This window comes from Pelodiscus sinensis, unplaced genomic scaffold (genome assembly GCF_049634645.1).
Source record: "Pelodiscus sinensis isolate JC-2024 unplaced genomic scaffold, ASM4963464v1 ctg70, whole genome shotgun sequence".
Taxonomy (NCBI): Eukaryota; Metazoa; Chordata; order Testudines; family Trionychidae; genus Pelodiscus; species Pelodiscus sinensis.
The window spans coordinates 30,089-56,107 of NW_027466028.1; the positions used below are offsets into that span (position 1 = coordinate 30,089).

At 62.3% G+C, this 26,019-nt stretch overlaps 2 protein-coding genes across 2 annotated transcripts; one reads left to right on the forward strand and one right to left on the reverse strand.

The window, feature by feature from the left end:
* The first annotated feature begins 860 nt into the window (after window positions 1–860).
* SGCA (sarcoglycan alpha) lies at window positions 861–18,555 on the forward strand. The gene is made up of 10 exons (XM_075918408.1): window positions 861–915; window positions 1,601–1,735; window positions 2,981–3,135; window positions 4,982–5,054; window positions 5,323–5,521; window positions 5,955–6,117; window positions 7,276–7,484; window positions 8,067–8,093; window positions 17,052–17,237; window positions 17,834–18,555. The coding sequence occupies exons 1-10, from the start codon at window positions 876–878 to the stop codon at window positions 17,835–17,837; spliced, it is 1,191 nt and encodes a 396-aa protein (XP_075774523.1). The 5' UTR covers window positions 861–875; the 3' UTR covers window positions 17,838–18,555.
* Window positions 9,889–10,589, reverse strand: LOC142825995 (uncharacterized). The gene has a single exon (XM_075918409.1). It carries the CDS (start codon window positions 10,587–10,589, stop codon window positions 9,948–9,950), a length of 642 nt encoding a protein of 213 aa, XP_075774524.1. The 3' UTR covers window positions 9,889–9,947.
* Window positions 18,556–26,019: the final 7,464 nt, after the last annotated feature.

The window sequence follows — 26,019 nt, forward strand, 5'->3', positions numbered from 1 at the left end:
CCTGGGCGCATCCCTCCAGGCACATCCCCCCCCGAGCGCATCCCCCTGGGTGCATCCCCCCAGGCACATCCCCCCCTGGGCACATCCCCCTGGGCGCATCCCCCTGGGCGCATCCCCTCAGGCACATCCCCCCCTGGGCGCATCCCCCCAGGCACATCCCCCCCGGGCACATCCCCCTGGGCGCATCCCTCCAGGCACATCCCCCCAGGCACATCCCCCCTGGGTGCATCCCTCCGGACACATCCCCCTGCGCACACACCCCCCAGGCACATCCCCCTGGGAACATCCCCCCCCAGGCGCATCCCCCCAGGCACATCCCCCCCAGGCACATCCCCCTGGGCACGCCCCCCCGGGCACATTCCCCCCCGGGCACATCCCCCTGGGGACGTCTGCCCCGGGCACATTCCCCCCCAAGCACATCCTCCTGGGTATATCCCCCCGGGCGCATCTCCCCGGGCACATCCCTCCCCTGGAGCATCCCCCCTAAGCACATCCCCTTGGGCACATCCCCCCTGGGTGCATCCCCTTGGGCACATCCCCCCCTGGAGCATCCCCTCCGGGTGCATCCCCCCCCAGGCACATCCCTCCCCTGGAGCATCCCCCCTAAGCACATCCCCTTGGGCACATCCCCCCAGGCGCATCCCCCTGGGCACATCACCCCCCGGTCATATCCCCCCCCCGGCACATCCTGCCGGGCATATACCCAGTAGCACTTGCAGCAGGCTTTGGATCAGGGTCCCGGCCTGTCTAGTCACTCCCCCCCCCCCCGTCTCCTCCCCTGTCCCTCCCTCGCCTGGTCCGTCCTGACAGCCTGTCTCCGTCAATCAGAGCCTGTCTCTGGCCGCAGTCCCGGCGGGCGGGCGAACAGGGCAAAGATGGCAGCGCGGGGGCTGCTGTGGACTCCTTTCGTGACGGGCAAGTAGCCTCCTCCCTGGGCTCTATGCGAGGGGAGAGCGCCGGGGTGGGGGGCTGGGAGAGGTGCCGGGAGCCCCAGGCCTGAAGAAGGAGGGGAGGGCGTGGGGCGAGCAAGCGCGGCCAAGGTGCTCCACGCACGCCCCTCCACGGGGCGGGGGCCCTGCATGACCCCCCCCTGCACGGGCCCAGCCCCGAGGGTCGGTGCTGACCAGCGCGGGGAAGCCAGAGCTGCAGACAGCCCCGGAGCGGCCCCTTCTATAAATAGCCAGGGCCGCCTGGCCCGGAGCTGCAGGCCTGGGGGGCCGGCTGGGTTCTGCGCAGGCCGGTGCCCCCGGCAGGGTGCTCAGCTCCACCCAGCGGCTGGGTCTGCGGGGGGCATGGGGCTTCTGCGAGAGGGTGGCCCGAAGCCGACGGGGCCGATCCTGGGTCTGGCCCTGAGCTGTGGGTTCCGCCTGGGCTCCCCCAGGAGGGCTCCCTGTGGCCTGTGCCCTCCACTTGGCTCCGGAGCCAGGCGCTTTATACCAGCCTCAGTGCCTGACACAGGGCTTGGCTTGCCCACGACCCCCCGACACAGGCCTCCGCCCCCCACCCTTCCTGCAGCACCCATCTGGCTGGCTGCTCGTTGTCCCCCTCGGCTCCTCCTGGCCCACCCCGCCTCCAGCTGTCACGCCCTCCCTCTCCGCAGCCGTGCTCCTGGGGGGGGCCTTGGCCACGCTCCCCGACCGCAGCGTCTCCCCGGCAGCCGGAGCCCTCTGCGTCCAGGAGCTGAAGCGAGAGCATTTCCAGCGGGCCTTCCCCTCTGTCCGCAAGAACTCCAGCGGTGAGTGGGTGAGGGGCCAGGGGCTCACCAGCCCCCCACTCCTCTCGCGAGGTCACCCACAGCCGGGCCAGGGGAGAGGTCCAAAGGGGCCGGCACCATTAACTGCCCACCTCCCAGCAGGCACTGGCCAAGCAGGAATAACAGGAAATGGAATCTAATCACACGCCTGTCCCCACACACCCCGTCTGTCTGCCTGTCCATCCCGTCTGTCTGTCTGTCTGTCTGTCCGCACACACCCCGTCTGTCTGTCTATCCGTCCCCGCGCACCCCGTCTGTCTGTCTGTCTATCCCACACACCCCGTCTGTCTGTCTATCCCCACACACCCCGTCTGTCTGTCTGTCCGCACACACCCCGTCCGTCTGTCTGTCTTTCTATCCGTCCCCACGCACCTCGTCTGTCTGTCTGCACACACCCTGTCTGTCTGTCTATCCGTCCCCACGCACCCCATCTGTCTGTCTGTCTGCACACACCCCGTCTGTCTGTCTATCCGTCCCCACGCACCCCGTCTGTCTGTCTGTCCGCACACACCCCGTCTGTCTGTCTGTCTATCCGTCCCCACGCACCTCGTCTGTCTGTCTGCACACACCCCGTCTGTCTGTCTGTCTATCCCCACACACCCCGTCTGTCTGTCTGTCTGTCTATCCATCCCCACACACCCCGTCTGTCTGTCTATCCCCACACACCCCGTCTGTCTGTCTGTCTATCCGTCCCCACGCACCTCGTCTGTCTGTCTATCCCCACACACCCCGTCTGTCTGTCTATCCCCACACACCCCGTCTGTCTGTCTATCCATCCCCACACACCCCGTCTGTCTGTCTGTCTATCTATCTATCCGCCCCTGCCTCCACACACTCTGCCTAAGGGCCAATCCCTGCTCAGAGGCGCTCCCGAGGAAGGACAGACGGACAAGCCGACGACAGGGAAAGGGCAACAGCCTCTCTCCAGCGCTCTCTGGGATCCTGGGGCTGGGCCGGGCTCCGCGTACGAGCCGTGTCCTGGGGCGGGAGTGGGCTCTGTGGAGGGTCCCTTGCGTGCTGGGGTGGTTTGAAAGTTGGGCGGTGCCTCTCCCGCCGGGCCCCCCAGCTCCCCCCCTTCTCCCCCACGTCCTGCTGGGACGTGGCTCTTAGTACAGATTCTACACGGAAGGTGCCCAGACAACGGTGGCAGGCGGCAGGCTCAACCCCCGAGATCATGGGGTGGCCGGGTCACCGAAAACCCTCATGTGTATGGCCGGATCCTTTCAGAAATCCTGCCCGAGCCCCCCATCACCTTCCGCGCCCAGCTGCTGGGGCTCCCCGACCTGCCCAGGTGGCTGCGCTACACCCAACGCAGCCCGTACCAGCCCGGCTACCTCTACGGGTCGCCCACGGCCAAGGACGTCGGCAGGCAGCTCATCGAGGTACTGGGCCAGTGCTGCCCCCGGGCCTCTGGGGACTGGGGCGCTGCCTGGCGGCTGGGGGCGTTTGGGGCCAGCGGGGCTCGGGTGGGCTTGGCTGCTGGGCACTTGAGGGGATACGAACGGGAGCGTGTGTATGTGTGTGTATGTGTGAAGGAGGGGGGGGGTGTGAGCTGTGTGAGAGTGAGTTTGTGTGTGTGTGCAGGTGTGTGTGTAACGTGTGGGAGGGAGGTGTGTGTGTATGTGACGTGTGTGTGAGGGAAGGGTGTGGGGGGAATTGTGTGAGGGAGGTGTGTGTGTGTGTGAGGGAGGGGTGTGTGTGTGTGTGTGTGTGTGACGTGTGTGTGAGGGAGGGGTGTGTGTGTGTGTGTGTGTGACATGTGTGTGAGGGAGGAGTGTGGAGGGAATTGTGTGCGCAAAGGAGGTGTGTGTGTGAGAGGGAGGGGTGTGTGTGTGTGTGTGTATGTGACGTGTGTGTGAGGGAGGAGTGTGGGAGGAATTGTGTGCGCAAAGGAGGTGTGTGTGTGTGTGTGTGTGTGAGGGAGGTGTGTGTGTGTGAGGGAGGGGTGTGTGTGTGTGTGTGTGACGTGTGTGTGAGGGAGGGGTGTGTGTGTGTGTGTGTATGTGACGTGTGTGTGAGGGAGGAGTGTGGAGGGAATTGTGTGCGCAAAGGAGGTGTGTGTGTGTGAGGGAGGAGTGTGGAGGGAATTGCATGCGCAAAGGAGGTGTGTGTGTGTGTGAGGGAGGGGTGTGTGTGTGTGTGTGTGTGTGTGACGTGTGTGTGAGGGAAGGGTGTGGGGGGAATTGTGTGAGGGAGGTGTGTGTGTGTGAGGGAGGGGTGTGTGTGTGTGTGTGTGTGACGTGTGTGTGAGGGAGGGGTGTGTGTGTGTGTGTGTGTGACATGTGTGTGAGGGAGGAGTGTGGAGGGAATTGTGTGCGCAAAGGAGGTGTGTGTGTGAGAGGGAGGGGTGTGTGTGTGTGTGTGTATGTGACGTGTGTGTGAGGGAGGAGTGTGGAGGGAATTGTGTGCGCAAAGGAGGTGTGTGTGTGTGAGGGAGGGGTGTGTGTGTGTGTGTGTGTGTGTGTATGTGACGTGTGTGTGAGGGAGGAGTGTGGAGGGAATTGCGTGCGCAAAGGAGGTGTGTGTGTGTGTCTGCACGCATAGCTATGGGGTAAATGTTTTGACTGAAGCTGAGGACATCAGAGCTAACCAGCTCCAAAGTCCTATGGTGACCCGAGCAGGCCGCAGCCTGGGGCTCCCTTTCCTTCTATGCCCAAGGCAGCCCCCCGTCTGGGCACTCATGAGCCATCTCCCCATTCGAGGGCAGCAGGGCAACCCCCTGGACTCTGGGTGTCTCTGCCTCCTGCCGTGTCTGCCATCTGAGCCAGCCTTCCCCGCAGCAGGAGATGGCCTAGAGCAGCAACCGACGACTGAGGCTGCGCGTGGGCCGCGTGCGGGACCCTTCCCCAGCTCAGTGGCCGGGACACACGATTGTTACCACGATGCTCTCCCGGGCCAGGGCAGTTTTGCTCACTGAGCTTGTGCCCCAGGAATGCGCGGGGGGTGCAGGTCGAACTGGAGCAGCGCTGGGGTTGGCTGCGGAGGGATTGCCCGGCTCTCCCCGTCAGTGCTGGGTGCAGTCAGCGCCCACCGCACGTCACCTGCCCTGGCTTCACGTGCGCGTCACTCTAGTGATACGGGTGGGAAGCAAACGCCGCAAAGGGAAGCCAATGGGATCTGGCAGCTCCGTGTAAATAAAACGTGTGGCAGGCCTCATGGGACGTGATGTGGGTGGCGGCCATTTTGTTCTGAGTGGGGATCCCAAGTTCTTTCCTCTCCACGTGGCAGGTGACAGCATATAACAGACACACCTACGAGACCGTGCGGCAAAGGGTCATTTTCACCATTGTCCTCTCCCCAGGTAACTCCCCCGCCTTCCCTCCGCCGCTCCCTGTGCCCTGTTGCTAGCGACCAGCCCATCCCAGGCCCCCCACCGGGGCAGGGCAAGGAGGCGCCAACAGGCGCCGGGGTGCGAGGACGGCCCCATCTGCCGTGTTAAGAGGGTGATGCCTCCCGGCCCTGCCAGCGGCCCCTGGAGCATGCCCCCCCTCCTCCCACAGCCCCCTCGGCATGCTCCGGATGCAGGAGCTCCTGATGGCCTCCCAGCGGGGTCTCTCTCCCCCACGCAGACGCCCAGATGCCGTTCCAGGCCGAGTTCTTCGTCAGGAACCGGGACGTGGAGGAAGTGCTGCCGCCGGACGCGCAGAAGCAGTTCCAGCAAGCCCTGGACACCATGCTGGAGCAGAAGGACTGGAGTATCGTCAACATCACGTCGGCCCTGGACCGAGGGGGCCGGGTCCCCCTGCCCATCGAGGGCAGGAAGGAGGGGTAAGGAGAGAACAGGACAGCGACTGCCCACCAGCTCCTGGCCTGGTTCTGGGACTTCTCAAGGATGCCCAGGGCCAGCGACCCTGGCCCCGCAGCGCCCAACCCTGGGTGACCCAGGGCCTGGTCAGTGGGGCAAAGGGCTCCTAGGCTGGTTCTACCTATCAGAGATCCCGGACCACTTCCCACAGCTGGCAGGGGGCTCCCTGGTCACTCCCGGCAGCTGGGGGCACCCCGATGGGGAGGACATTCCCAAGCAGTTCCCCACAACTGGGGGGCTCCTGGACCGTTCCCCACAGCTGGGGGGCTCCTGGACTGCTCCTCACAGCCTGTCTAGCTAGGGAGGCTGGGGCTGCCATGCCCCACATTCTTGCGATCTGATAGCCCCAACCCCTCCTCCTCCCACTTTCCTGTCCCTCTGGGCATCTCTCCCCAGGGTTTACATCAAGGTGGGCTCCCGCCGGCCCTTCTCCGACTGCTTGGTGAAGGCCACCTCCTCCGACAACCAGTTCCGGTGCAGCCTGGAGCAGCAGCCGGTCATTCCCTGCTACGACAGCTTCAGTCCTCAGTTCCAAATCGACTGGTGCAACGTTACCCTGGTGAGGGGCTTGGGCAGAGCCACGCTGCCCCCATGCGCCGCATCCCCCCCTCCTAGCAGGGCCGGGGGAGGAGTCCTGGCCCGGTGAAATGCAGGGGAGAGTTGCTGGTGATTTCTCCCTGGGGTCTCCTGCACTCCTGCCTCAGTGCCCTGAATATCCATGCGGCCGTAACCTTGAACCTTAGGGCCTAGCGTGATGGCGCGACAAAGGCTTGTCTGGGACTCTGCTCCCGTCTCTGCTACTGAAATGCTCGGTGTCCTTGGGCAAATCATTGTCACTCTAGACCAGGCCTGCACACCATACGTCCTGAGGGCTGCGTGGGGCTCACAGGGGCTCACTGTGCGGCCCGTGCCGACTACGGGAGGCGTGGCCCCCTCCGCTCCGCCGGCCTGCATGCAGCTCCGGCGTGAGGGGGCGGGCGCGAGCCAGAGGGCGGGACGCCGGCAGATGCCAGGACGCTGGGGTGACGTGGCGTCGTGACGTCACAGCCGGCGCCCGCCGGATTCCAAAAGGCTCCAGCAGCCCCACAAACTGGGCGGCAGAAGCCAGGTAGGGGAGGGGAAGGGGCTTGTGCTGAGGGGAGGGGGCAGGTCAGGGGACAGGGGAAGGCACCAAGGGGCCGGGTGCAGGAGAGACCAATGCCAGGGGGCCAAGTGGAGACGCTTTTCTTTTTGCTTGACAGACATTTTTAGTCCGCGTGTTCGGTATTTTTTGGGACCTTGCGGCCTGCAGCTGTTTGCTTTGGAGGAATACGGCCCGCGCCGCTTCCCGAGTCGTGCAGGCCTGCTCTAGACCCGTGGTGCCACCCTGTGGTCGGCAGACCCCTGGCAGCCCACGCCGGTACTGCAGGGGGCCCGTGGAAAGTTTAAAAATAAGGCTCGGGTCACTGTGGTGGGCCCAATCCTCACTTTCCTCTGCTTTTCCTTTTCCTGTTTTCCTCCCCCGGCGCTTGGGGGCAGGGATGCTGCAGAAGGCGCAGGAAGGCGCGGGCAGGGCTGCCCTGTTGACTGGAGATTCCGGTCTCCCTGGCCCCAAGAAATCCCTGAGGAGGTGTGACCGAGCGGAGAGCCTCCCTGGCAACGGGGGCGAACACCCCCTGGGCAGCCCCCCCGAGAGACCCCGGTGGCCCCTGACTGTCACGGCTCTCTCCTCCTGCAGACCGATCTCTCCGGGCTCAGCACCGCCGAGGGGACTCCCGTCTGGGGCGACGGGGTGCTGGAGGACGCCAGCGAATACAACCCCCCCACCGACTCCCCCGGGAAGGCGTTCTTGGCTGACTATCTGCTGACCATCTTGCTGCCGCTGCTGGTGGCCCTCCTGCTCTGCCTGCTCCTGGCCTACGTCATGTACGGCAGGAGGGAGGGCCTGTAAGTTGGGCAGACGCCCCTGGAGCCAGGAACGGGAAGGGATGGAGGAAGAGGCTGGGGAGGGTGCTCAGGATTCCCCATTTGCAGAGGGCTGGAGCCCCCTGGGGCAGAGTGAAATCCACCCCTGCCAAAGTGCCCTAAGGACACACCTAGCTTTAGGCTGGCCCCTCTGTCCTGGGGTGAATTTCCACTTCTCTGTCACAGGGCTTGACTGGGACATACTGTTACCAGCGGAGTCCACACTCCGGGTACATTTGTTGGCCCAGTTGTTGCACCAGCCCACCTCCCGCCACTTGTGCCACAGGAGGATCTCCACTAGCTGTGAGCAGTACTGGGGCTATGACACAGCAGCGCTGAGTCCCTCCAACAGGGGACAGCAGGGCACATACACGACACTTCTTGCTGTGGCTCACGTAGCTGGGCCCGGCCAGGCTGTCTATCAACACTGGCTCGGGTTATTGCAAGTTACGCTTTACCTCTGCTGGGCCCTGGTCACACAGCCGGCTTAGTCGGTGCCAGTTTGAAGCTCAGCTCAGCATCCCACAGTGACCAACCTCCCCCGCCTTCCTTTTCCTCCCCCAGGCACAAAAGGGACATGAAGACCTCTGAGTAAGTGGTTCAGAGCTCCCCCCCGGGCCTGCATGAGTGTGTATTGGGGGGGGGGGGTAAAGCTGTGTGTCGTGTGGCTTTGTGAGGCTGACCGGCGTGTGTGCTTTGTACAGGGCAGGGCGTGTGTTTTCTGCCTGTTTGTATGTTAGCACTTCTGCAGGCGGGGCTGTTTTGGGTGCCTGCTTGTCAACACGCTGCTGACTGTGGGGGTGCGTCTAGACCAGCAAGATTTGGCGCAAAAACTTGCTGCCTGTCTACACTGGCCGCGAGTATTTACGCAAGAACACTGACGTTGTAATGTACAAAACCAGGGCTTCTTGCGCAAATACTGCGACGCTCCCGCCCAGGGATAAGCCCTCTTGCGCAAGAGGCCAGTGTAGACAGCAACGTTCATTTCTTGCGCAAGAAAGCCCGATGGCTAACATGGCTGGCAGAGCTTATCGCGCAAGAGAGCGTCCACACTGGCACGGATGCTTTTGCGCAAAGGCACATGCCAGTCTAGACGCTCTCTTGCGCAAATACTTTAAATGGAAAAACTTTTCCGTTAACAGCATTAGCGCAAAATCTTGCCAATCTAGATGCAGCCTGGATGCGTAGCAGGGTTCCCTCTAAGCTGAGTGCTGGGGTGGCTGCCCAGGGGAGATTCAGGTGCTGCCCAGCAGAGCACCCACAGCCAGCAGCAGGTGTTTCTATTGGTGGTGCACATCCACACACATAACATTTATTCCACATGTGGATGGAAAAAATTAGAGGGAACACTGTCCGGGGGGGGCCGTTGGTGATCGTGTTAGGTGGCTGGGGGGGGCACACACCAAGCCTCGCCGGGGACTGGGAGCTATTTCTCCTCCCCACCCATATCTCACTGCTGTCACAGGGCTGTGACTCCCCGGGGGGGGGGGGCAGATCTGGAGACAGGCGCCTGCATTGGCCTGGGAGGACCCTGGTACCAGACACCCAGGGCATGACAGTGGGACTCAAACGGCACCAGCCTCGTCCCGCTCCTAGACCCCAACCCCATCACCGTCCTTCTCTGCCGCCTTCTGCAGGGGCCAGAGGGACCATTTCTGTAGCCCTCCCCGTCTGCGCTGGTTAGCAGATGGGATTCAGCCCCTTGCCGGGCAGAGGCTGAGTCCGGCCAATACAACCTTGTATTCATGGCGCAGCTGCAGCTCCGGCTCGGGAGCTTCTCCCTCCCTGGCCAGCAGGCATCCTGGCTCCCTGAGAAGGACCCGCAGCCTCCCCCTTTCTGCCAGGCTTCCACAGACAGCCTGAGGAGGAGGTGGACCCGGAGGCTGGTTGGGAAAGCTGTCCTCCTTCTTCGATGCAGCATGGCCGAGCAGCGAGGGCACTAGCCAGGGACTCAGCAGACCTGGGTGTTAATCCTCCCTCTGCCACTGATTCATTGCATGGCCTTTGGCAAATCCCTTGCCCTCCATTTCTTCTTCAGTCAGATTGCAAGCTGTCTGTGTGCCCTCCCCAGCCCAGACTCTCCAAGTCCTTCCCTAAAGGGCACCTCCTCCCCAGGGAACTCTCAGCCCCCCCTCGTACGAAAACCTGCCCGACCTCTCTGATCGCTGTGATCGCTCAGGGCTCGGTCCTTGGTCTCCAAGGGTCTTGTGGAGCCCCTCGCTCCGTGGTCAGCGTGGGACGCTCCACCAGCAGCAAACCAAGGGGTGCCCCTTGCCAGCCCTGAGAGGGGCAAGGGAGCCCCATAGGCGTCACTAGATCATTCTCCCTTGCACCTTCCCGCCTGCAGGCCCTGCCCTGGGTCCCCAGGATGCGCCTGGACACAGGAGCGTGTAAATACAACACCCATTTTATTTACGGCCGGGGCAGACCTATGGCGGGACGGGTCTAAGCCTCAGGTGCTGGCTGGCTGCTGCCCTGCGTGGCTGGCTGGTGGCTTGGCGTCGTCAGTCCATCCATCAGCAGCAGCTGCCCTCTCTCCGCCAGGCTTGTGGCTGCTACGCCCACCGCGAGGGGCCTCCCTCTTTTCTTGGGAGCCTTCTTCCGGCACCCCGGGCCCCTCTTCTTGCCAATCCCAAAGGAGCCCGAGGCCCCGGAGCCTCTCAGCTTCCTCACGAGCCCTTTGGCCACCAGGCTCAGCAGCGCCCTCCGGAAGTAGGTCTTCTTCCTCGCCAGGTCGTAGCCGGCGGCCGCCACGAGCTTCTTGAGAGCCTGCAGGGAGAGGCCGGTGCGCCTCTCGGAGGCAGCCACGGCCTGCAGGATGAGCTTGGGGAGCCTGGGACCCGGGGGTCTGGGCAGCTTGGCCGGGCTGGCCCCAGGCAAGCTGGAAGGCTGGGAGACCCTGCTGCCCGCCGGCTGGGTCTCCTGGGCGCCGGTGGACCCAGATGGCTGGGCCTGCTCGGGGCTCTCTGCCGTTGGGTGAGCTGAGCCCACGGCAGCAGAACCCGGAGCTGCGGGGTCCGGGTGCCCTGGAGGGGTGGAGGAGGAACCCAGGGGAGGAACCTTAGGAGGGTTTTTTGTTTCCTCCATCTTGTTTGCCAGAGGCAGCTGCTGCTCCTTGGCCGGCGTCTGCACCTCTCGCGGGTCCCGGTGCCCGGCCTGCCCCTTCCGAGCGGCTACGTCCCCCTCTTCTCCCTGCGCTGCGGCTTGCTGGGCAGCCACAACCCCGCCGCCTGCTCCCCCAGCCCAGCCTCGGGCTGCAGTGGAGTGTCCTGCTTCTGGCAGCGCTTGGCGTGGCCGCCCGGGAGGACCCAGGGGAGACGGCGCCCGACCGTGGTGCTCCGGGCCGCGCCGATTCTTAGCTCCTTGCTGCCTCGCTCGGAGGCTGGTCTTCTGCGGGACCTTCTCCCACCAGGAGTCTGGGCCGGAGGCGGCTGTGAGCCTGGAGCGGGGCGTAGGGCCAGCGAGGACAAGCTCTAAAGCACAGCCCCCTCGGCCACCCCTCTCGGGCTGGCAGAACCCAGCGGTTGCCGTGAGGGCGGAGCTCGGTGGATTGTGACGTCAGGCGCGGTCTGTGATGTCTGCATGGGGCCGTGTGCAGGAGAGGGGCGTGTGTGTTAGGGGCCAGGGGAGCAGCCGGCGCTATCTAGCCCGGCCTGGCGTGTTCGTATTCAGGCCGTGGCTCTTTGGGGCCCGCCAAGTGAGCAACCTCTCCCTCCCCCTGCTTGTGCGCTGCATGTTCCCGGGAGCAGGGGGCCAGGCTGCCTGAGGCACCCAGGCCCGGGTTTTGGGGAGAGCTCAGGGGGCCGGGTGCGGGGCTGTGACGGACTGGGCTGTGTCTGGGCACAGCTGAGGGCGTCCGCTCAGGGCGAATTGCTCAACTTTGGGGCTCCTTACAGCCCCCAGACTGGTGACCTCTCGAAACAGGCCACAAACCAGTCCCACAGAGCGCTTCAGCAGCCTGCCTGAAGCCTCACGAGCGAAACCCCTCCGACACCCCAGCAATATCCGTGCCCCAGATGGCCCCAGGCCTCATACACAGGTGGGGGGTCCTAGCACCCAATCCCACCTACCCTGAACAAGTCCTGTACGGTTCCAAGAAACCAGCCACAGATCCCTGGTCAATTTCCCCTCTGGATCTTACCCGCAAATCACGCTGGACCAATCCTTTAGCATCTAACAACTACAGGTTTATTATTACAATAAAGAGAAGCATGAGAGTAAGGTTATTAAAGGATAGTACGTTACATGCACCGAATCTCCCAGTTCTCGATGCAGGCTCTAGCAGAGATGTTACAGCTGCTGGTTTAAAAGTTCTTGTTGCGCATCCTAGATCAGGATGGGTTCACAGGTCTTCCAGGCTCTTCCATCCCTGCACTGCTGCCTCTGGGATGAAGTGCTGAGCTGAGAACAAGATGGAGTCAGCCACATGGCCTCTTTATACCTCCTTCCCAGCCTCTTCTTGGCTGCAGGAGATCACCTGGTCCTCAGCCTCTCTCTGCTGCTGCTCTCAGGTGTCAGCCCTCATGCTTTAGGTGTGTCCTTGGCCCATTCAGTGCCATTGTCCCACAGGGCCTCGCTAATTAGCATGTCCACAGGCCCGGGCTCTGCCCAATGCTCAACCACATGCAGAGAAATATTCAGTATCCACACAGACTACAGATTCCTAACTACACACACAGACATTATACAACCACATAAATAGCTTACACAGGATTATCAGATAATAAGCTTCTATTCAGCACCTCACATGGCCCCCTTCTATACCATTCTTGGGGCCAACTGTGACAGCATGTTGGGGGTCCCCCGTCTCCTGCACCCCGAAATGGCACAAACAGACTCCACCAGCCAGTGGAATTGAGGGTGGTTTATTGCTCCTCCAGGATACAGCATAGCACAGATGTAATCTGGTTACAGGAACTGGGGCTGAGAGGCCTCAGTGTCCCCCTTGAGATAGGGGAGTCCCAGCCCCCCTCCCCAGCTCCTTCTCCCCTGCTTTCCAGACAGGAACTCACTAACCCTCTTCCAGCCCTGCCCCCCAGCCAGGGCAGCATCCACCTCCCTTTGTTCCTCTCCATGGGGGGTGGCTGGCCATACTCGTTTGCATAGTGACTCATCCTGTTTCGCTGGGTCGTGGTACCCACGGCAGCCAGTGGGGGTTACCCCAGAGCCAGCAGCATAGAAACCAGCCAGGTACCCCCACTACGTCACACCAACACCCCCACCTCTGGGTGCAGCAGTGATCTGGCTGCTCCCCCTCAAGATCCAGTAACGTGACAGGGGCTCACTGGGAAATAACGGGAGTCGCAGGGTGCTGAGGACTGGCCTTCAGGCAGGCACCTCAATGGGAACAGCGCCCCTCTGAAAACCCGGGTCTGACAGTGGGGGCCAAGTGCTGGAAATTCTGGCCCGTTGCAGGCCCAGGTCTTGTCACCAGACACCAGCTCCCACTGGCTTCCCTGCGAGGCACCTGCGTGCTGCGGTGGGTGACTGGCCTGGGGACGTAGCCGAGCATGCACCCGCCCGCCTCCGTCCATGCGCCGGTCTCCTGAGCTGAGAAGCCCCCGTCTCAGTCATCGCTCCTCATGCGGCAGCCGAGCCAAACCCCTCAGCTTTTCGGGACGTTTCCCAAGGCCAAGAGATCATTTTTGAGATGAGGTGCCACATCCAACCTATTGAAGAGCAGGTTGGATAAATGTCCATTAGGGATGCTCTAGACGGTGCTGGGTCCTGCCGGGAGGGCAGGGACTGGACTCGATGACTCTCGAGGTCCCTTCCAGTCCTAGTGTTCTAGGATCCACATGCAGGAGTCAAGATTTACATGGAGCCACAGGAAATTCTGTCGTATTCTCCATCCCATTCTGAATGATTCCCCACGTTCCGTTTGCCCTTTTGATCCCGCTGCACGTTGAGTGGATGGTCTCCAAGAACTAGCCCCAGTGACTATCTGGAGTGGTAACGGCTCATTTAGTACCCATCACTTCATAGCAGGGCTTCCCAGCCTATGGGTCGGGACCCAAATATGGGTGGCCATTCCATTTTAAAAGGTCTCCCCAGGTGGCTCTTAAGGAGCCATTCACACATTTTTTGAATTGCCCCGGGTCACCAAGTCTTCCTGAATTTTCAAAATGGGTCCCCATCTGGAAAAGGTTGGGAACTGCAGCTTTATAGCTACAGCTGGGATCTGGTTTTCCAATGGGCATTACTTTGCATTGACCAACAATGAATTTTACCTACCACTGTGTTGCCCAATCACCTCATTTGGAAGGGTTGGCACCAAATGGCTGGCTGAAGAGCCTAGAATCTGGTGGGCTGGAGACCCTAGAACCTGATAGCTTGGGTGGGTTAAAGCGCATAAAACCCGGTGGCTTAGGAGGTTCGGAGAGCCTACAACCCAGTGGCTTGGGCGGGTTGAAAAGCCTAGAATCTGTTGGCTTGGGTGGGTTGGAGAGCCTAGAACACAGTGGCTTGCGCGGGTCGGAGAGCCTAGAACCTGTTGGCTTGGGTGGGTCGGAGAGCCTAGAACCTGTTGGCTTGGGTGGGTCGGAGAGCCTAGAACACAGTGGCTTGGGCGGGTCGGAGAGCCTAGAACACAGTGGCTTGGGCGGGTCGGAGAGCCTAGAACACAGTGGCTTGGGCGGGTCGGAGAGCCTAGAACCTGTTGGCTTGTGTGGGCTGGGAAGCCTAGAACGCAGCAGCTTGTGTGGGTCGGAGAGCCTAGAACCTGTTGGCTTGGGTGGGTTGGAGAGCCTAGAACACAGTGGCTTGGGCGGGTTGAAAAGCCTAGAACCTGTTGGCTTGGGCGGGTTGGAGAGCCTAGAACGCAACAGCTTGTGTGGGTCGGAGAGCCTAGAACCTGCTGGCTTGGGCGGGTTGGAGAGCCTAGAACGCAGCAGCTTGTGCGGGTCGGAGAGCCTAGAACCTGCTGGCTTGGGCGGGTTGGAGAGGCTGGACTATGGATTGGAACTACCCTGTGCTCTCAGGGATCTCTGAACCTGGCTTAGCTGAGGATCAGGGTGATAATCAGAGGAGGGACCCCAAGGGAGCTTACTCCTATCAGTCGTTTTGCTTGCTGAGTGGGCTGCAGAAGGTGGTGACCCTGGGGGCCGTGGTGGGCGCATTGTGGTGTCATAAGAACCCTGCAACGTGCGTGTAGCCTTAGGTCTCATTTCCCCGGTTGGATGGAGGCCTCAGCATGTAGACAGACAAGCCAGTTGCTCCTAGAATCCCATTCACCCCGAGCCCTGGCAGGTCACCTGAGCTTGCTGCCACATCTGGGGTGGAACACGGCAGCTGTTGAACACACTCAGCAAAGAGCCTGGAGCCCCCAAGTGCAGGAGGAACTTTGCCGTTCGTAGATTTATTCTGCCTCCCTAATTTGGACCCGGAGCACGCAGACACCGTGACTAGTGCACGTTCTGCTGCCAGAGCTCGACTGGCCAACAGCCCAGTCCCCTCCGGCTCCGGCACATGGAGGGGCTCTAGCTGATGATGAAGCAGGGAAGGCACCGCCAAGTTGCCACGCCCCAGTCCTGGAATCCCACAGAGGTCTCCCCCCACACCCAATGGCCCAGCCCGGTGAGCCTTAGCGCAGAGGGCTGGTGAGTCCGCCCCGGCCTCCCAACTCCCTGACGTTCCAGGCTGTTTCCATTTGCCGTCTCCCGCGGAAAGGATCAGCCCGACACAGGAGAACTTTTAAATACTCGGGTCACTTTATTAAGCACCGGTTCCTGCCGAGCCCCGGCACCTCACTTGGCAGCCTGCCGTTTCCTCCCCCGGCGGGCGGGCCGGCTGGCTTTGGAGCACCCACGGTTGGGCGCCTTCCTCGTCCCAGGCGCCTTCCTCTTCTTGGCAGCTCCTTTGCTCCTCTTTGCTTCCCTCTTCTTCTTGCCGGCGCGAAAGGAGCCTGCGGCGCCCATCCCAGTCATCTGCTTCAGCAGCCCCTTGGAGACCAGCCCCTTCAGCACCCGCAGGAAATGGGTCCGGTTCCTCACCACGTCGTAGCCCGCCTTGGTGACGGTCTTCTTCAGTGCGTCCAGGGAGAGGCCCTGGCACTTCGGGGAGGTGGCCACGGCCCAGAGGATGAGCTCCGAGACGCTGGGGCTGGCCTGCTTGGCGGGCGAGGGGGCTGCTCCGCTCGCGGCTGACTTCTGGGGCTCTGATTCCAAGGAGGGCCCCTCACACGGCTCACACAGATCAGTCATGCTGCTGGCTGGCGGCCCTCAGGGCTGCGTGGCCAACCCCTCTTCGTCCCGGCAGAGCCCAAGCCTGGAGCTTTGCCTTGGGATCGGAGCCGCCCCGGCTGGGGAGTCTCGTTTCCTGCTGGAAGTTCAGCCCCAAGGACCAACGATGCAATGTGGGGCTGTGGGCCCTGGCTTAGCCCCCCGGGTTCTCCACCGTCTGCTCCGATCAGTCTCTGGACCGCCGCACGGAGTCCTGCTTCCTGGAGCCCTCGGCCTGGGGGCTCTGCTGGCCCTGGGGCACGCTCCCGTTAGCCGCTCTCGGTAGGAAAGCGCTGGCCGGCACCCGTCCCAGGGTCAGCTCCTCGCGGCTCGGCTCAGGACTCTTCCTCTCCTGAATGCCTGAGGGTCTGGCTCTGCCTGCAACGCGGCCGGCCACTGCCCTGCGTGGAGGAGGCTGGGCAGCCAGTGGGGAGCTCCAAGGCAGAGGCCACCCCCGGCACTGAGCCACGGCAGCGCAGCCCGGTGCATTGTGATGTCGGAAGAGCCCTGTGAGGCGTGGCTAGCGGGGGGGGGGGGAGGGAAGAGACTTTCAAGCAGCAAAGCCAGTTGGCAGCCCCATCTCCTCTGCTGCACCCCGGCAGAGCTGAGCTCACACGTCAACCTGCTCTTAACTATCTCCAGAGATGCGGATTCCACAACCTCCCTGGGCAATTCATTCCCTGACAGGCAGGAACTTTTCCCTAATGTCCAACCTAAACCTCCCTGGCTGCAGTTTAAGCCCCTTGCTGCTTGTTCTATCCCCAGAGGCCAAGATGAACAAGTTTTCTCCCTCCTCCTTAAGACACCCTTTTAGATACCTAAAAACTGCTCTCATGTCCCCCTCAGACTTCTCCTTTCTTAACTAAACAAACCCAATTCCTTCAGTCTTCCTTCCTACAGCGCCTAGCACAGTGGGGTCTGGCCCACCACAGGCTCGGTGCTACCATAATGCACCTAATAAATATTATACCGCACCTAGCACAGTGGGGTCTGCACCTGACAGGCTCCTAGGTGCTACCGTAATACACCTAATAAATATTATACCGCACCTAGCACAGTGGGGTCTGCACCTGACAGGCTCCTAGGTGCTACCGTAATACACCTAATAAATATTATACCGCACCTAGCACAGTGGGGTCTGCACCTGACAGGCGCCTAGGTGCTACCGTAATACACCTAATAAATATTATACCGCACCTAGCACAGTGGGGTTCAGGGCTGGGTTTCCAAGACTCCCCCCCCCAGAAATCAATGACTATTCCCCATTCTTCCCCTCCCCTCACCCCAGCACCAGACTAAGGGTGTCTTCTCTGCTCTCCCCCGTTGTCAGTATCCAGATGGTGCATCACAACACGATCCACAGTAACACAGAGGAGCTGAGGCACATGGCCAGCAGCCGGGACGTGCCCCGCCCCCTCTCCACCCTGCCCATGTTCAACGTGCGCACGGGCGAGAGGGTCTCCCCACTGCCGGGCCGGCACGACAGCGCCCACGTCCCGCTCATCCTCGCCCAGCAGTGAGTGTTCCCACAAAGCGGGTTTGATTGGCGGGTGGGGAGCAGAGCCGTGACCGGGGGCAGCTGGTTCCTCGCCTTCCAGGGTTACTTGCCCCCCCAGGCAGTGACCTGCCATTGCTCTGTGGCCCTGGCACCAGCAAGGAGGCTGTGGGGCAGTGAAAGGGCTGCGCGGGGCCCCCCAGCCCTGCCTTTCAAACAGGTGCATGAGCCCCGTGGATGGCCCAACAGACCTGGGGCTGCGGCTACACTGCCTCGTCAGCACACCGGGGCGGGGGGACAGAGGACTGGCCCCTTGCAGGGCCAAGAAGGCAGGTCAACCTCGGGGATCCAGGAGTCCTCGGCTGGCCTGCTGGGGCAGCCAGCAAGGGGGGTTGGGTGGGGGAAATTGATTTGTTCTCCCTTCTCCTGCCTCCTAGGGGATCCGTGTGGATCCCTGGAACTGCAGGCAGGGGGGCCTAGTGACTAGTGCACAGGGCCTGCGAGTTGAGGCCCGGGCCTGGGTGGTAATATTTTACCCACGCCGAGGTCTCCGAGGGGAGAGCTAGTCAGCAGCAAAGCAGGATTGTTATTAAGGAGCTTTTCCTCCCTTCCCCCAGGTAACGACCGGCGTGGGGCGTCCAGGGGAGTCACTGCAAACAGCCAAGGAGTCTTCTGTTGGTCGGGAGACCCGACACTTGGTTTTCCCCTCTGTGAAACAGAGCGACAGGCGGGACAGAGAGCTGGGGGGGGGGGGGGGGGCTCAAGCAGGAGAGAGGTGGGGAAGGACGAAGCCGCAACAATGAATTAAAACCCGCTTTGATGCTGAAACTTGGCCTGCTGCTCCCAGGGGTCAGGTGTCGGCTGCAGCCTGTCAGGGCCCCGTCAGAACAGCAGCTCTGGGGGCCACGTTGCCCAAGCCAGAGTGCGCCAGGCACATGCCGTCTCACACCCCTAGGGCACGAGGGCAGCTGGGGACATGGGGACTGCCCCGGCCGGCCGGGGGAACCCCACTGCTCTCTGCAGCACGCAGCCGGCCAAGGGCCTGAAGAGCCCCGAGGGGAAAGTACCTTCCGTTTCTGCTATCACCCCCGCCCCCACCCGGCTCCCCCGAGAGCGTCGGTAAGAAACTCAAGTGTGGGATGCGGGGGGGGGGGGGGTGTTGGAGTGTGGGGGAAGTTCCCTCCCTCCTCTGGGTTTGCAGTGTTCAGAGCCGCACAAGGCCCAGGGGCCCTGGCTGAGGAACCTGCTGGGCTCTGGCCGGGAGCTGCCCCGGTAAGCACCCTCCTGCCAAAGCCTGGACCCAGCTTCTTCCTCCCCCAACCCTCTGCCCCCTCCCCCATGTCCCCTCCCAGACCCTGCACTGCCTCACAACCCCCTCCCGGATCCTGCACCCCTGTCTCCTACCCCTTGTCACAACCCGAATCCCTGCACCCCCTCCTGCTCTCCTGCCCCAGGTCACGACTCCCTCCCAGGCTTTGCACCCCCTCCACATCAGAATCCTTTCCTGTACCCTTCCCCTCTCCTGGACCCTGCAACCCAGTCTCCTGCCCTAAGACACAACTCCCTCCGGCACCCAGTCTCCCTCCCAGATCCCACACCCCTTCCTGTACCCCAAGTCCCTGCCCCAAACTGCTTTCTGCACCCACCCTCCATCCCAGACCCCACCCCTCCTCCATCAGTGTCATGGAAGAGTGCCGCCCTTCACTGCTTACCAAATTCTTGGAGTGATCCCCCGTCAAAAATTACTGCCCACCCCTCTCTAACCTACACACGAGCCAAGATTCCTGGGACCCTGTCTCGCCGAAGGGAAGAGACGCCCTGCGATCGGGAAGCGAACTTTCTGGAGACGCAGTGAACCGCTCTCATCCCGACCGGTGCCGGACCACGCGGGCAATATTGTCCGGCAGCATCACCAACCCTCCCACTGGGCTCTTGCAAGGCATTGGGGGGTAAGTTAGGATAAACAACAGCACGGAACATTGGAACCGGGGCGGTAAAACTTCATGGGACTGCGGGAAACCCGCCCCCCCATGCTAAGTGGCTCATGAAAATCCCGCCGGAGCAGTACTAACAGTTCAACCCGTGCTGGCGAGCGCGTGGCAGTGCTGTTGTAGCCAAGAGAGTCTCGGGTTGCTAGAGACAGGCCAGGGAGGCCACACTTCTGATGGCGAGAGATAAGCTGGGAAGCTCCCCAGCTACAGGCAGTGCACTGCTAGACAAGAACTGAAGCAGTGTGTTTGGGCGGAGTTAACACATGCTGGCCCTGCAAAAGGCACTCCAGGTGAAGTGGGCAGTTTGCACTTCTGTAGTCCTAGGCAAAGGGCAGGGTTACAGATTGGTGTAATCAGCCTTGGTCCCTGGTTCCGCTTGTTCAGCAGGAGAGCTGGCAGAATTTCTATTTCCTGGGATTTTCCATAATTTTTGGGGGGGTTGAGGGGGGGAATTAATTCCTAATTGGAACAAACCCTCAAATTTCTAGGAAACAAAATTTCTTGAAACCCTGTTTGCCGTGCGTCCGTTGTAGCGGTGGCTTCTGTGTTGATTTTCAGCCTTGGTTTCATTTTAAACTTCTTTGTACAATTTGTTTTTAGCATTTTGCAAAACCCTGGCCCATCAAATCCCTCATACGTCACGGATTCAGTGACTGATGTGACGTCCCCCGGTTTTGTAAAATGCTAAACTATTGTCCGCGAGCTTTGCAAACTGTCCCCTCCCCCCACCTCCGCAACAAAACTGTCAAAAAGCTACAGGATGTTTGATCTCACCCAAGCAGCATTTCTGAAGGGAAAAACGATTCCAGGGGAAGATTTAACAGCTCTGTGCGGTCCCAGGCCCAGCGAGCCGGCCTGAAGGGGGAGCTCGTCCGATGGTTGGGATTTCGGGAAAAGCCCAGCTGCACGTCTGCTTTCTATGCAAGTCCCTCTCTCCCCCCTTTTCCAGCCTATTCCCGTGTCATCCCCATCCTGTTCATCCCGGCGATCCCAGGGCCCGGAATAGGGAAACGCCCGGCTGGCCCTTCACACCCCACCCGAATCGTGCACCCTCGCCCAGCGCTTCCTTTGGTGTTGTATTCAGCAGCCGCTTTGTGCTGCACTGGCGGGAGCATGAGGAGAAAGGAATCACCGAGCAAAGGGGGTCTCCAGACCCCAGGCGCTGGCCTGCCTCTTCACGGCACAAAGTCACACAAGAGCCCCATCACACCCAGGAGCCCGGACTCACAACCAGCTTCCCACACGCAAAGACCAAGTCCCACAAGAATCCCAACACAACGAATCTCCCCCCGTCACAGACACGCAAGCACACATGGAAACAAACTCTCAACCGGCCTTGGAGAGAGACAGACTCTCAGACTCAGTGCAAGAAACAGACTCACAACCACGTCCACAGCCTGACAGCCACGCACAAGAACACGGGTCCACAGGCCACCTCCTCCTAGCTTCTGTCAATGTAAATGCAATTTCAGAGCCCATCACAGCCGCCTTATTCCACGGACGCGTAACTCCCCGATACAGGGACCGGTCTGCGGCACTACAGATGTGCCTTGCCTGTTCCCGTCACTCCACCCACGCAAGGAGCCCAGCACCCCCCCCCCATCAACTCCCATGCAGCCGTTCAGCAGTTCCCCGAAATCCTTGTAACAAAACCCTTCTCCAGCTTCCACAGGGACCGGACCAAGGGGCAGCAGTTCCCTGCCCCTCACACTCGCCCCTGGAGAGGGTCCCTGTTCCCTCCCTCTGACCCTGGACCCTGCTCTCCAGGCCTCCCTCACCTGAGCAGTAGTTACAGCCCATCAAGGCAGCTGCCTGCAGGGCGCCTCTCCGCAGGGTTCCCTGCCAGTGAGTCCGACCCTTGTCCAGGGCACGTCCCTGCAGTTGCTGGGCTCTGCTTCTCCGGACTGAGCTGGATCTTCCCCCTTCGCTGCTCGGCCCTGCCCCTTCCTTCTGCCCCTCGGGCCCCAGCAACGTCCCCGCTGCTCTTCTCCAGCCACGTGCGGATTTTTTCCACTCACAGGCAGAATACATTTGAGGTGCACTGAGGCATGTGCACCACCTAGAGACACAAAGCCCAGCGGGGCGGCATTGGGACCTCCGGAGATGCTGCCCAAGCGCCCGGCTCACAATACACAATCCAGCCCCCCCGGGTTTGGTCCCGCTCTCCTCTGAGCTCAGCTTAGGACAGGCTCCCCTGCAACTCCTGCCAAGTCGCCAGCCTCCCAGGGCCCAGATGGTCTCCCTTACACCTAACTAGGGCTCAACACCCGTCACAGGCTCCGGAGTGTCTCCCTTCTTAAAGGGCCCATGGCACCCTCCATGCGACTGCAGGCCCCCAGTCCCTCCGCACACACACCTCACAAGATCCAGGTTCCCAGCCAGCCACACACCTCCACCAACCTGCCCCCGCAACAGCACAGACTCACAAGCACGCCCCTATCCAAACAAGGCAACCCCCCCCATTCACCCGCATGTACACAACCACCCCCACACAGGCACCTTCCCCTGTTCAGGAACCCGGAGGCTGCACCTCACGCGCACACACTCACAACCACGCACACCACACCCTCAGACTCAACCACACACACCAGACTCACAACCACACTCCTATTCAAACAAGGCAACCCCCCCCATTCACCCGCATGTACACAACCACCCCCACACAGGCACCTCCCCCTGTTCAGGAACCCGGAGGCTACACCTCACGCACACACACACAACCACGCACACCACACTCTCAGACTCAACCACACACACCAGACTCACAACCACACTCCTATTCAAACAAGGCAAGCCCCCCATTCACCCGCATGTACACAACCACCCCCACACAGGCACCTTCCCCTGTTCAGGAACCCGGAGGCTGCACCTCACGCGCACACACTCACAACCACGCACACCACACTCAGACTCAACCACACACACCAGACTCACAATCACACTCCTATTCAAACAAGGCAACCCCCCCCATTCACCCGCATGTACACAACCACCCCCACGTACACAACCACCCCCACACAGGCACCTTCCCCTGTTCAGGAACCCGGAGGCTGCACCTCACGCGCACACACTCACAACCACGCACACCACACTCTCAGACTCAACCACACACACCAGACTCACAACCACACTCCTATTCAAACAAGGCAACCCCCCCCCCCATTCACCCGCATGTACACAACCACCCCCACACAGGCACCTTCCCCTGTTCAGGAACCCGGAGGCTGCACCTCTCACACACACAATCACAACCACGCACACCCCAGACTCGCACTCACAACCATGCACACCAGACTCACAACCACACATACCGCACCCCCCCACACCTCATACGCACAGCCACGCACCCCCAGACTCTCAGACTCAGAGGCGCCCCCTTCACAAGACAGCCCCCCATGCGGGCTCCCCCCGTTCACGGGGCGCGGCGGCCTGGCGGACCCGGCTCCGGCGCGTACGGGGGGGGGGTGTCTCCATTTTCTCACCCGCCCTGCGGGCTCCTCGGCCCTTTCTCAGCCCCTACCCGGGGCCTCGCGTCCTCCCCTCGGGCCGCCGCCGGGCACAGACCCCGCCGGCAGCTCCCGGAGCGCTTCCCGCAGTGGCAGAGCCGGGGCTGCGCGGGCCGGTTCCTCAGCGCGGGGAGGGGCCGCGGGCGGACCCCCCCGGATTAGGCTCCGCAAACCTCTCCAGCCGGAGCGCCGGGCCCGGAGCAGCCCCGTCGCGGCCCATTGCCCCGCAGCCAGGCGGACCCCGCCCGCTGCGTCCGCCGCCTGGCTCCCGGGGCGAGGCTTTCCAAAGGGACTACAAGAGAGAGCGGGGAAAGAGAAACACGTGCACGTGGGCGCACACGCATGCACACTCACCCACTCGTGCACGCGTACTCACCCACCCGTGCACGCACACGCATGCACACTCACCCACGCACGTGCACACGTACTCACCCACCCGTGCACGCACACGCATGCACACTCACCCACTCGTGCACACGTACTCACCCACCCGTGCACGCACACGCGCGATACAGCGTGGGCAGGAGGGAGGAAGTGGAGAGGAACCCGCGGGACGTGGGCGTAGCAGAAGCTCCTGCCGCTGCCCGTGGGCCCGAGCCCACCGACCCGCCGAGCTTTCCACAAACCCTCGGGCCACGGGGCTCCTCCTCCGCTCAGTCCTGCCCCCGGCTGCGCGGCCGGGCCGGGCCGGGGCAGCGCGGAGCGCAAGGGGCAGCGCGCGGCTCCTTCCCGCACCGCGATGTGCTGCGGGCGGGCGCCAGGACACTCCTGGGGGAGCCTGTGGCGAGTGCCGGGGTTTTCTGAGCAGCCTGTGATGTCACCGAGTGGGCGGCATGGGGCCAGCCGGGTACAATGGCCTCATTGTAAGGGGGGACTTGGGGCCTGGGCAGAGCTCAGCCGGGGAGGGGGGCGGGCTGTGCACGTGTGAGGGGTAAGGTCTGCCTGCATGTCTGTGCCCCTCCGGGTGTGCCTGTGCACTGCGGGGGGTGAGTGTGACTCTGGGTGTACCTGTGCGCTATACAGGGGTGCAAATGTGATTCCGGGTGTGCCTGTGCACTGCGGGGTGAGTGTGACTCTGGGTGTACCTGTGCGCTATACAGGGGTGCAAATGTGATTCCGGGTGTGCCTGTGCACTGCGGGGTGCGAGTGTGACTCTGGGTGTACCTGTGCGCTATACAGGGGTGCGAATGTGATTCCGGGTGTGCCTGTGCACTGCGGGGTGCGAGTGTGACTCTGGGTGTACCTGTGCGCTATACAGGGGTGCGAATGTGATTCCGGGTGTGCCTGTGCACTGCGGGGGGTGAGTGTGACTCTGGGTGTACCTGTGCGCTATACAGGGGTGCGAATGTGATTCCGGGTGTGCCTGTGCACTGCGGGGGGTGAGTGTGACTCTGGGTGTACCTATGCACTATACAGGGGTGCGAATGTGACTCCGGGTGTGCCTGTGCACTGCGGGGTGTGAGTGTGACTCTGGGTGTACCTGTGCGCTATACAGGGGTGCGAATGTGATTCCGGGTGTGCCTGTGCACTGCGGGGTGTGAGTGTGACTCTGGGTGTACCTATGCACTATACAGGGGTGCGAATGTGACTCCGGGTGTGCAAGTGTGACTCCGGGTGTACCTGTGCACTGCGGGGTGTGAGTGTGACTCCGGGTGTGCCTGTGCACTGTGGGGTGTGAGTGTGACTCCGGGTGTGCCTGTGCACTGCGGGGTGCGAGTGTGACTCTGGGTGTACCTGTGCACTGCAGGGTGCGAGTGTGACTCTGGGTGTACCTGTGCACTATACAGAGGTGCGAATGTGACTCCGGGTGTGCAAGTGTGACTCCGGGTGTACCTGTGCACTGCGGGGTTGCGAGTGTGACTCCAGGTGTACCTGTGCACTGCAGGGTGTGAGTGTGACTCCGGGTGTGCCTGTGCACTGTGGGGGGGTGCGAGTGTGACTCCGGGTGTACCTGTGCACTGCAGGGTGCGAGTGTGACTCCGGGTGTGCCTGTGCACTGTGGGGGGTGCGAGTGTGACTCCGGGTGTGCCTGTGCACTGTGGGGGGGTGCGAGAGTGAGCACTGCAGTTTGGTGCAGTGTGCGCTCTGAGCGGGGTAGGCTGTGGAAGGACCCGGGCTGGTAATTCTGTGTCTCTGGCCCATGTGTTGCAGAAGGGAGTCTGGCCCATGTTGTGGGGCCTGGCGGGTGGGGCTGGCCTCTGGGCAGACCGGCTGCTTGTAGCCTGGGGGCCTACCGCAGGAAAGAGGCAGGAGCAGAGAGCTGGTTTCCAGGCAGCTGTCCCTTGGCAAGGAGGAACGGGAGCAGGTCACACCCAGGAGGTGCCCGCAGGGAGAGTTTGAGCCCGGGTCCCACAAGGCGCCAGGGCCCTGGGGAGCGCACAGGAGCCGCCCGTGAAGTGCGCACAGCGAGGGAGGCCCCAGCACCCAGGACTAAGCCCCAGTATCGCACCCATCTCCCCAGAGCCACCCAGCAGCAGCACCCGGAACACCTGCCTCTCCTGAGCTCTGCACCAGCACCTCCGGGGGCCTGTGGGGCCCGGTCTGTGCCCGTTAGTAGCTGGGGGAGCGGGCACCAGCCGATGGCGGGTTCCCCAGACTGATACAATCTGTGTCCTTGAGGCCTCCCTGGCTCAGGCGGCACACGGGGCCCTGGGCCTGGCGGGCCCAAAGGAGGGGCACGAGCCAGCAGGATGGTCCAGGGAAGTCAGGCAGGGTGCAGGGACTGGCTTGGACTGATGTGGCAGCCACTCCAGGCGGCCTCCGGTTTGGGGTTCAGGGGCTGCTGGTATCCACAAGAAACTGGTGCCGGGCCGGGTTTCCCCAACAGCAGCACGGCAGCCCCGGACTCGGGTCCTGGAGAGACACGTGCCCCTGCTCACCCCAGCAGGTGTCAGGCCGCTAGTGCCCGCCCTGGCCTCCCAGGGAGCCGGGGCCCCATCTGCTTCAGTGCCCACTTGGCCACCAGACCAAGGGAGGCCGGTGCCCAGAGGCCCCCCCGGCATCTCAGCTTGGGGGCAGGCAGGGCCAAGGCAATGCTGCCCCCAGACTAGCCCCTGCCCTGCATCACGCTCCTTTACAAGAGCCCACATGTCTCGCCTGCCCCATGTGCCCTCCTCCCTCTGCGGGTCCCTTTCATCGTGTTCCGCCCCACGGGGGCACTAACCTCTGAGCACGGCCCAGCAGGGCTCCCGGCTTTCCCAGGGGCTCGTTAGCCTCCTCTCCAGCCTCTCTCACCCGGCATCGCCCCCCGCAGCCCCTGGACCCCCGGCAAGGGCACAGCTCACCCCACGGCGGCCCCGCTTCGGG

Bases quoted from the DNA above. Each gene is read 5' to 3' on its own strand.
- SGCA (XM_075918408.1), top strand. From the start codon at position 876: ATGGCAGCGCGGGGGCTGCTGTGGACTCCTTTCGTGACGG. The intron at 5,522-5,954 runs GTAAGGAGAGAA...ATCTCTCCCCAG, and splicing joins ATCGAGGGCAGGAAGGAGGG to GGTTTACATCAAGGTGGGCT. The intron at 7,485-8,066 runs GTAAGTTGGGCA...TTCCTCCCCCAG, and splicing joins TACGGCAGGAGGGAGGGCCT to GCACAAAAGGGACATGAAGA.
- LOC142825995 (XM_075918409.1), bottom strand. From the start codon at position 10,589: ATGGAGGAAACAAAAAACCCTCCTAAGGTTCCTCCCCTGGGTTCCTCC.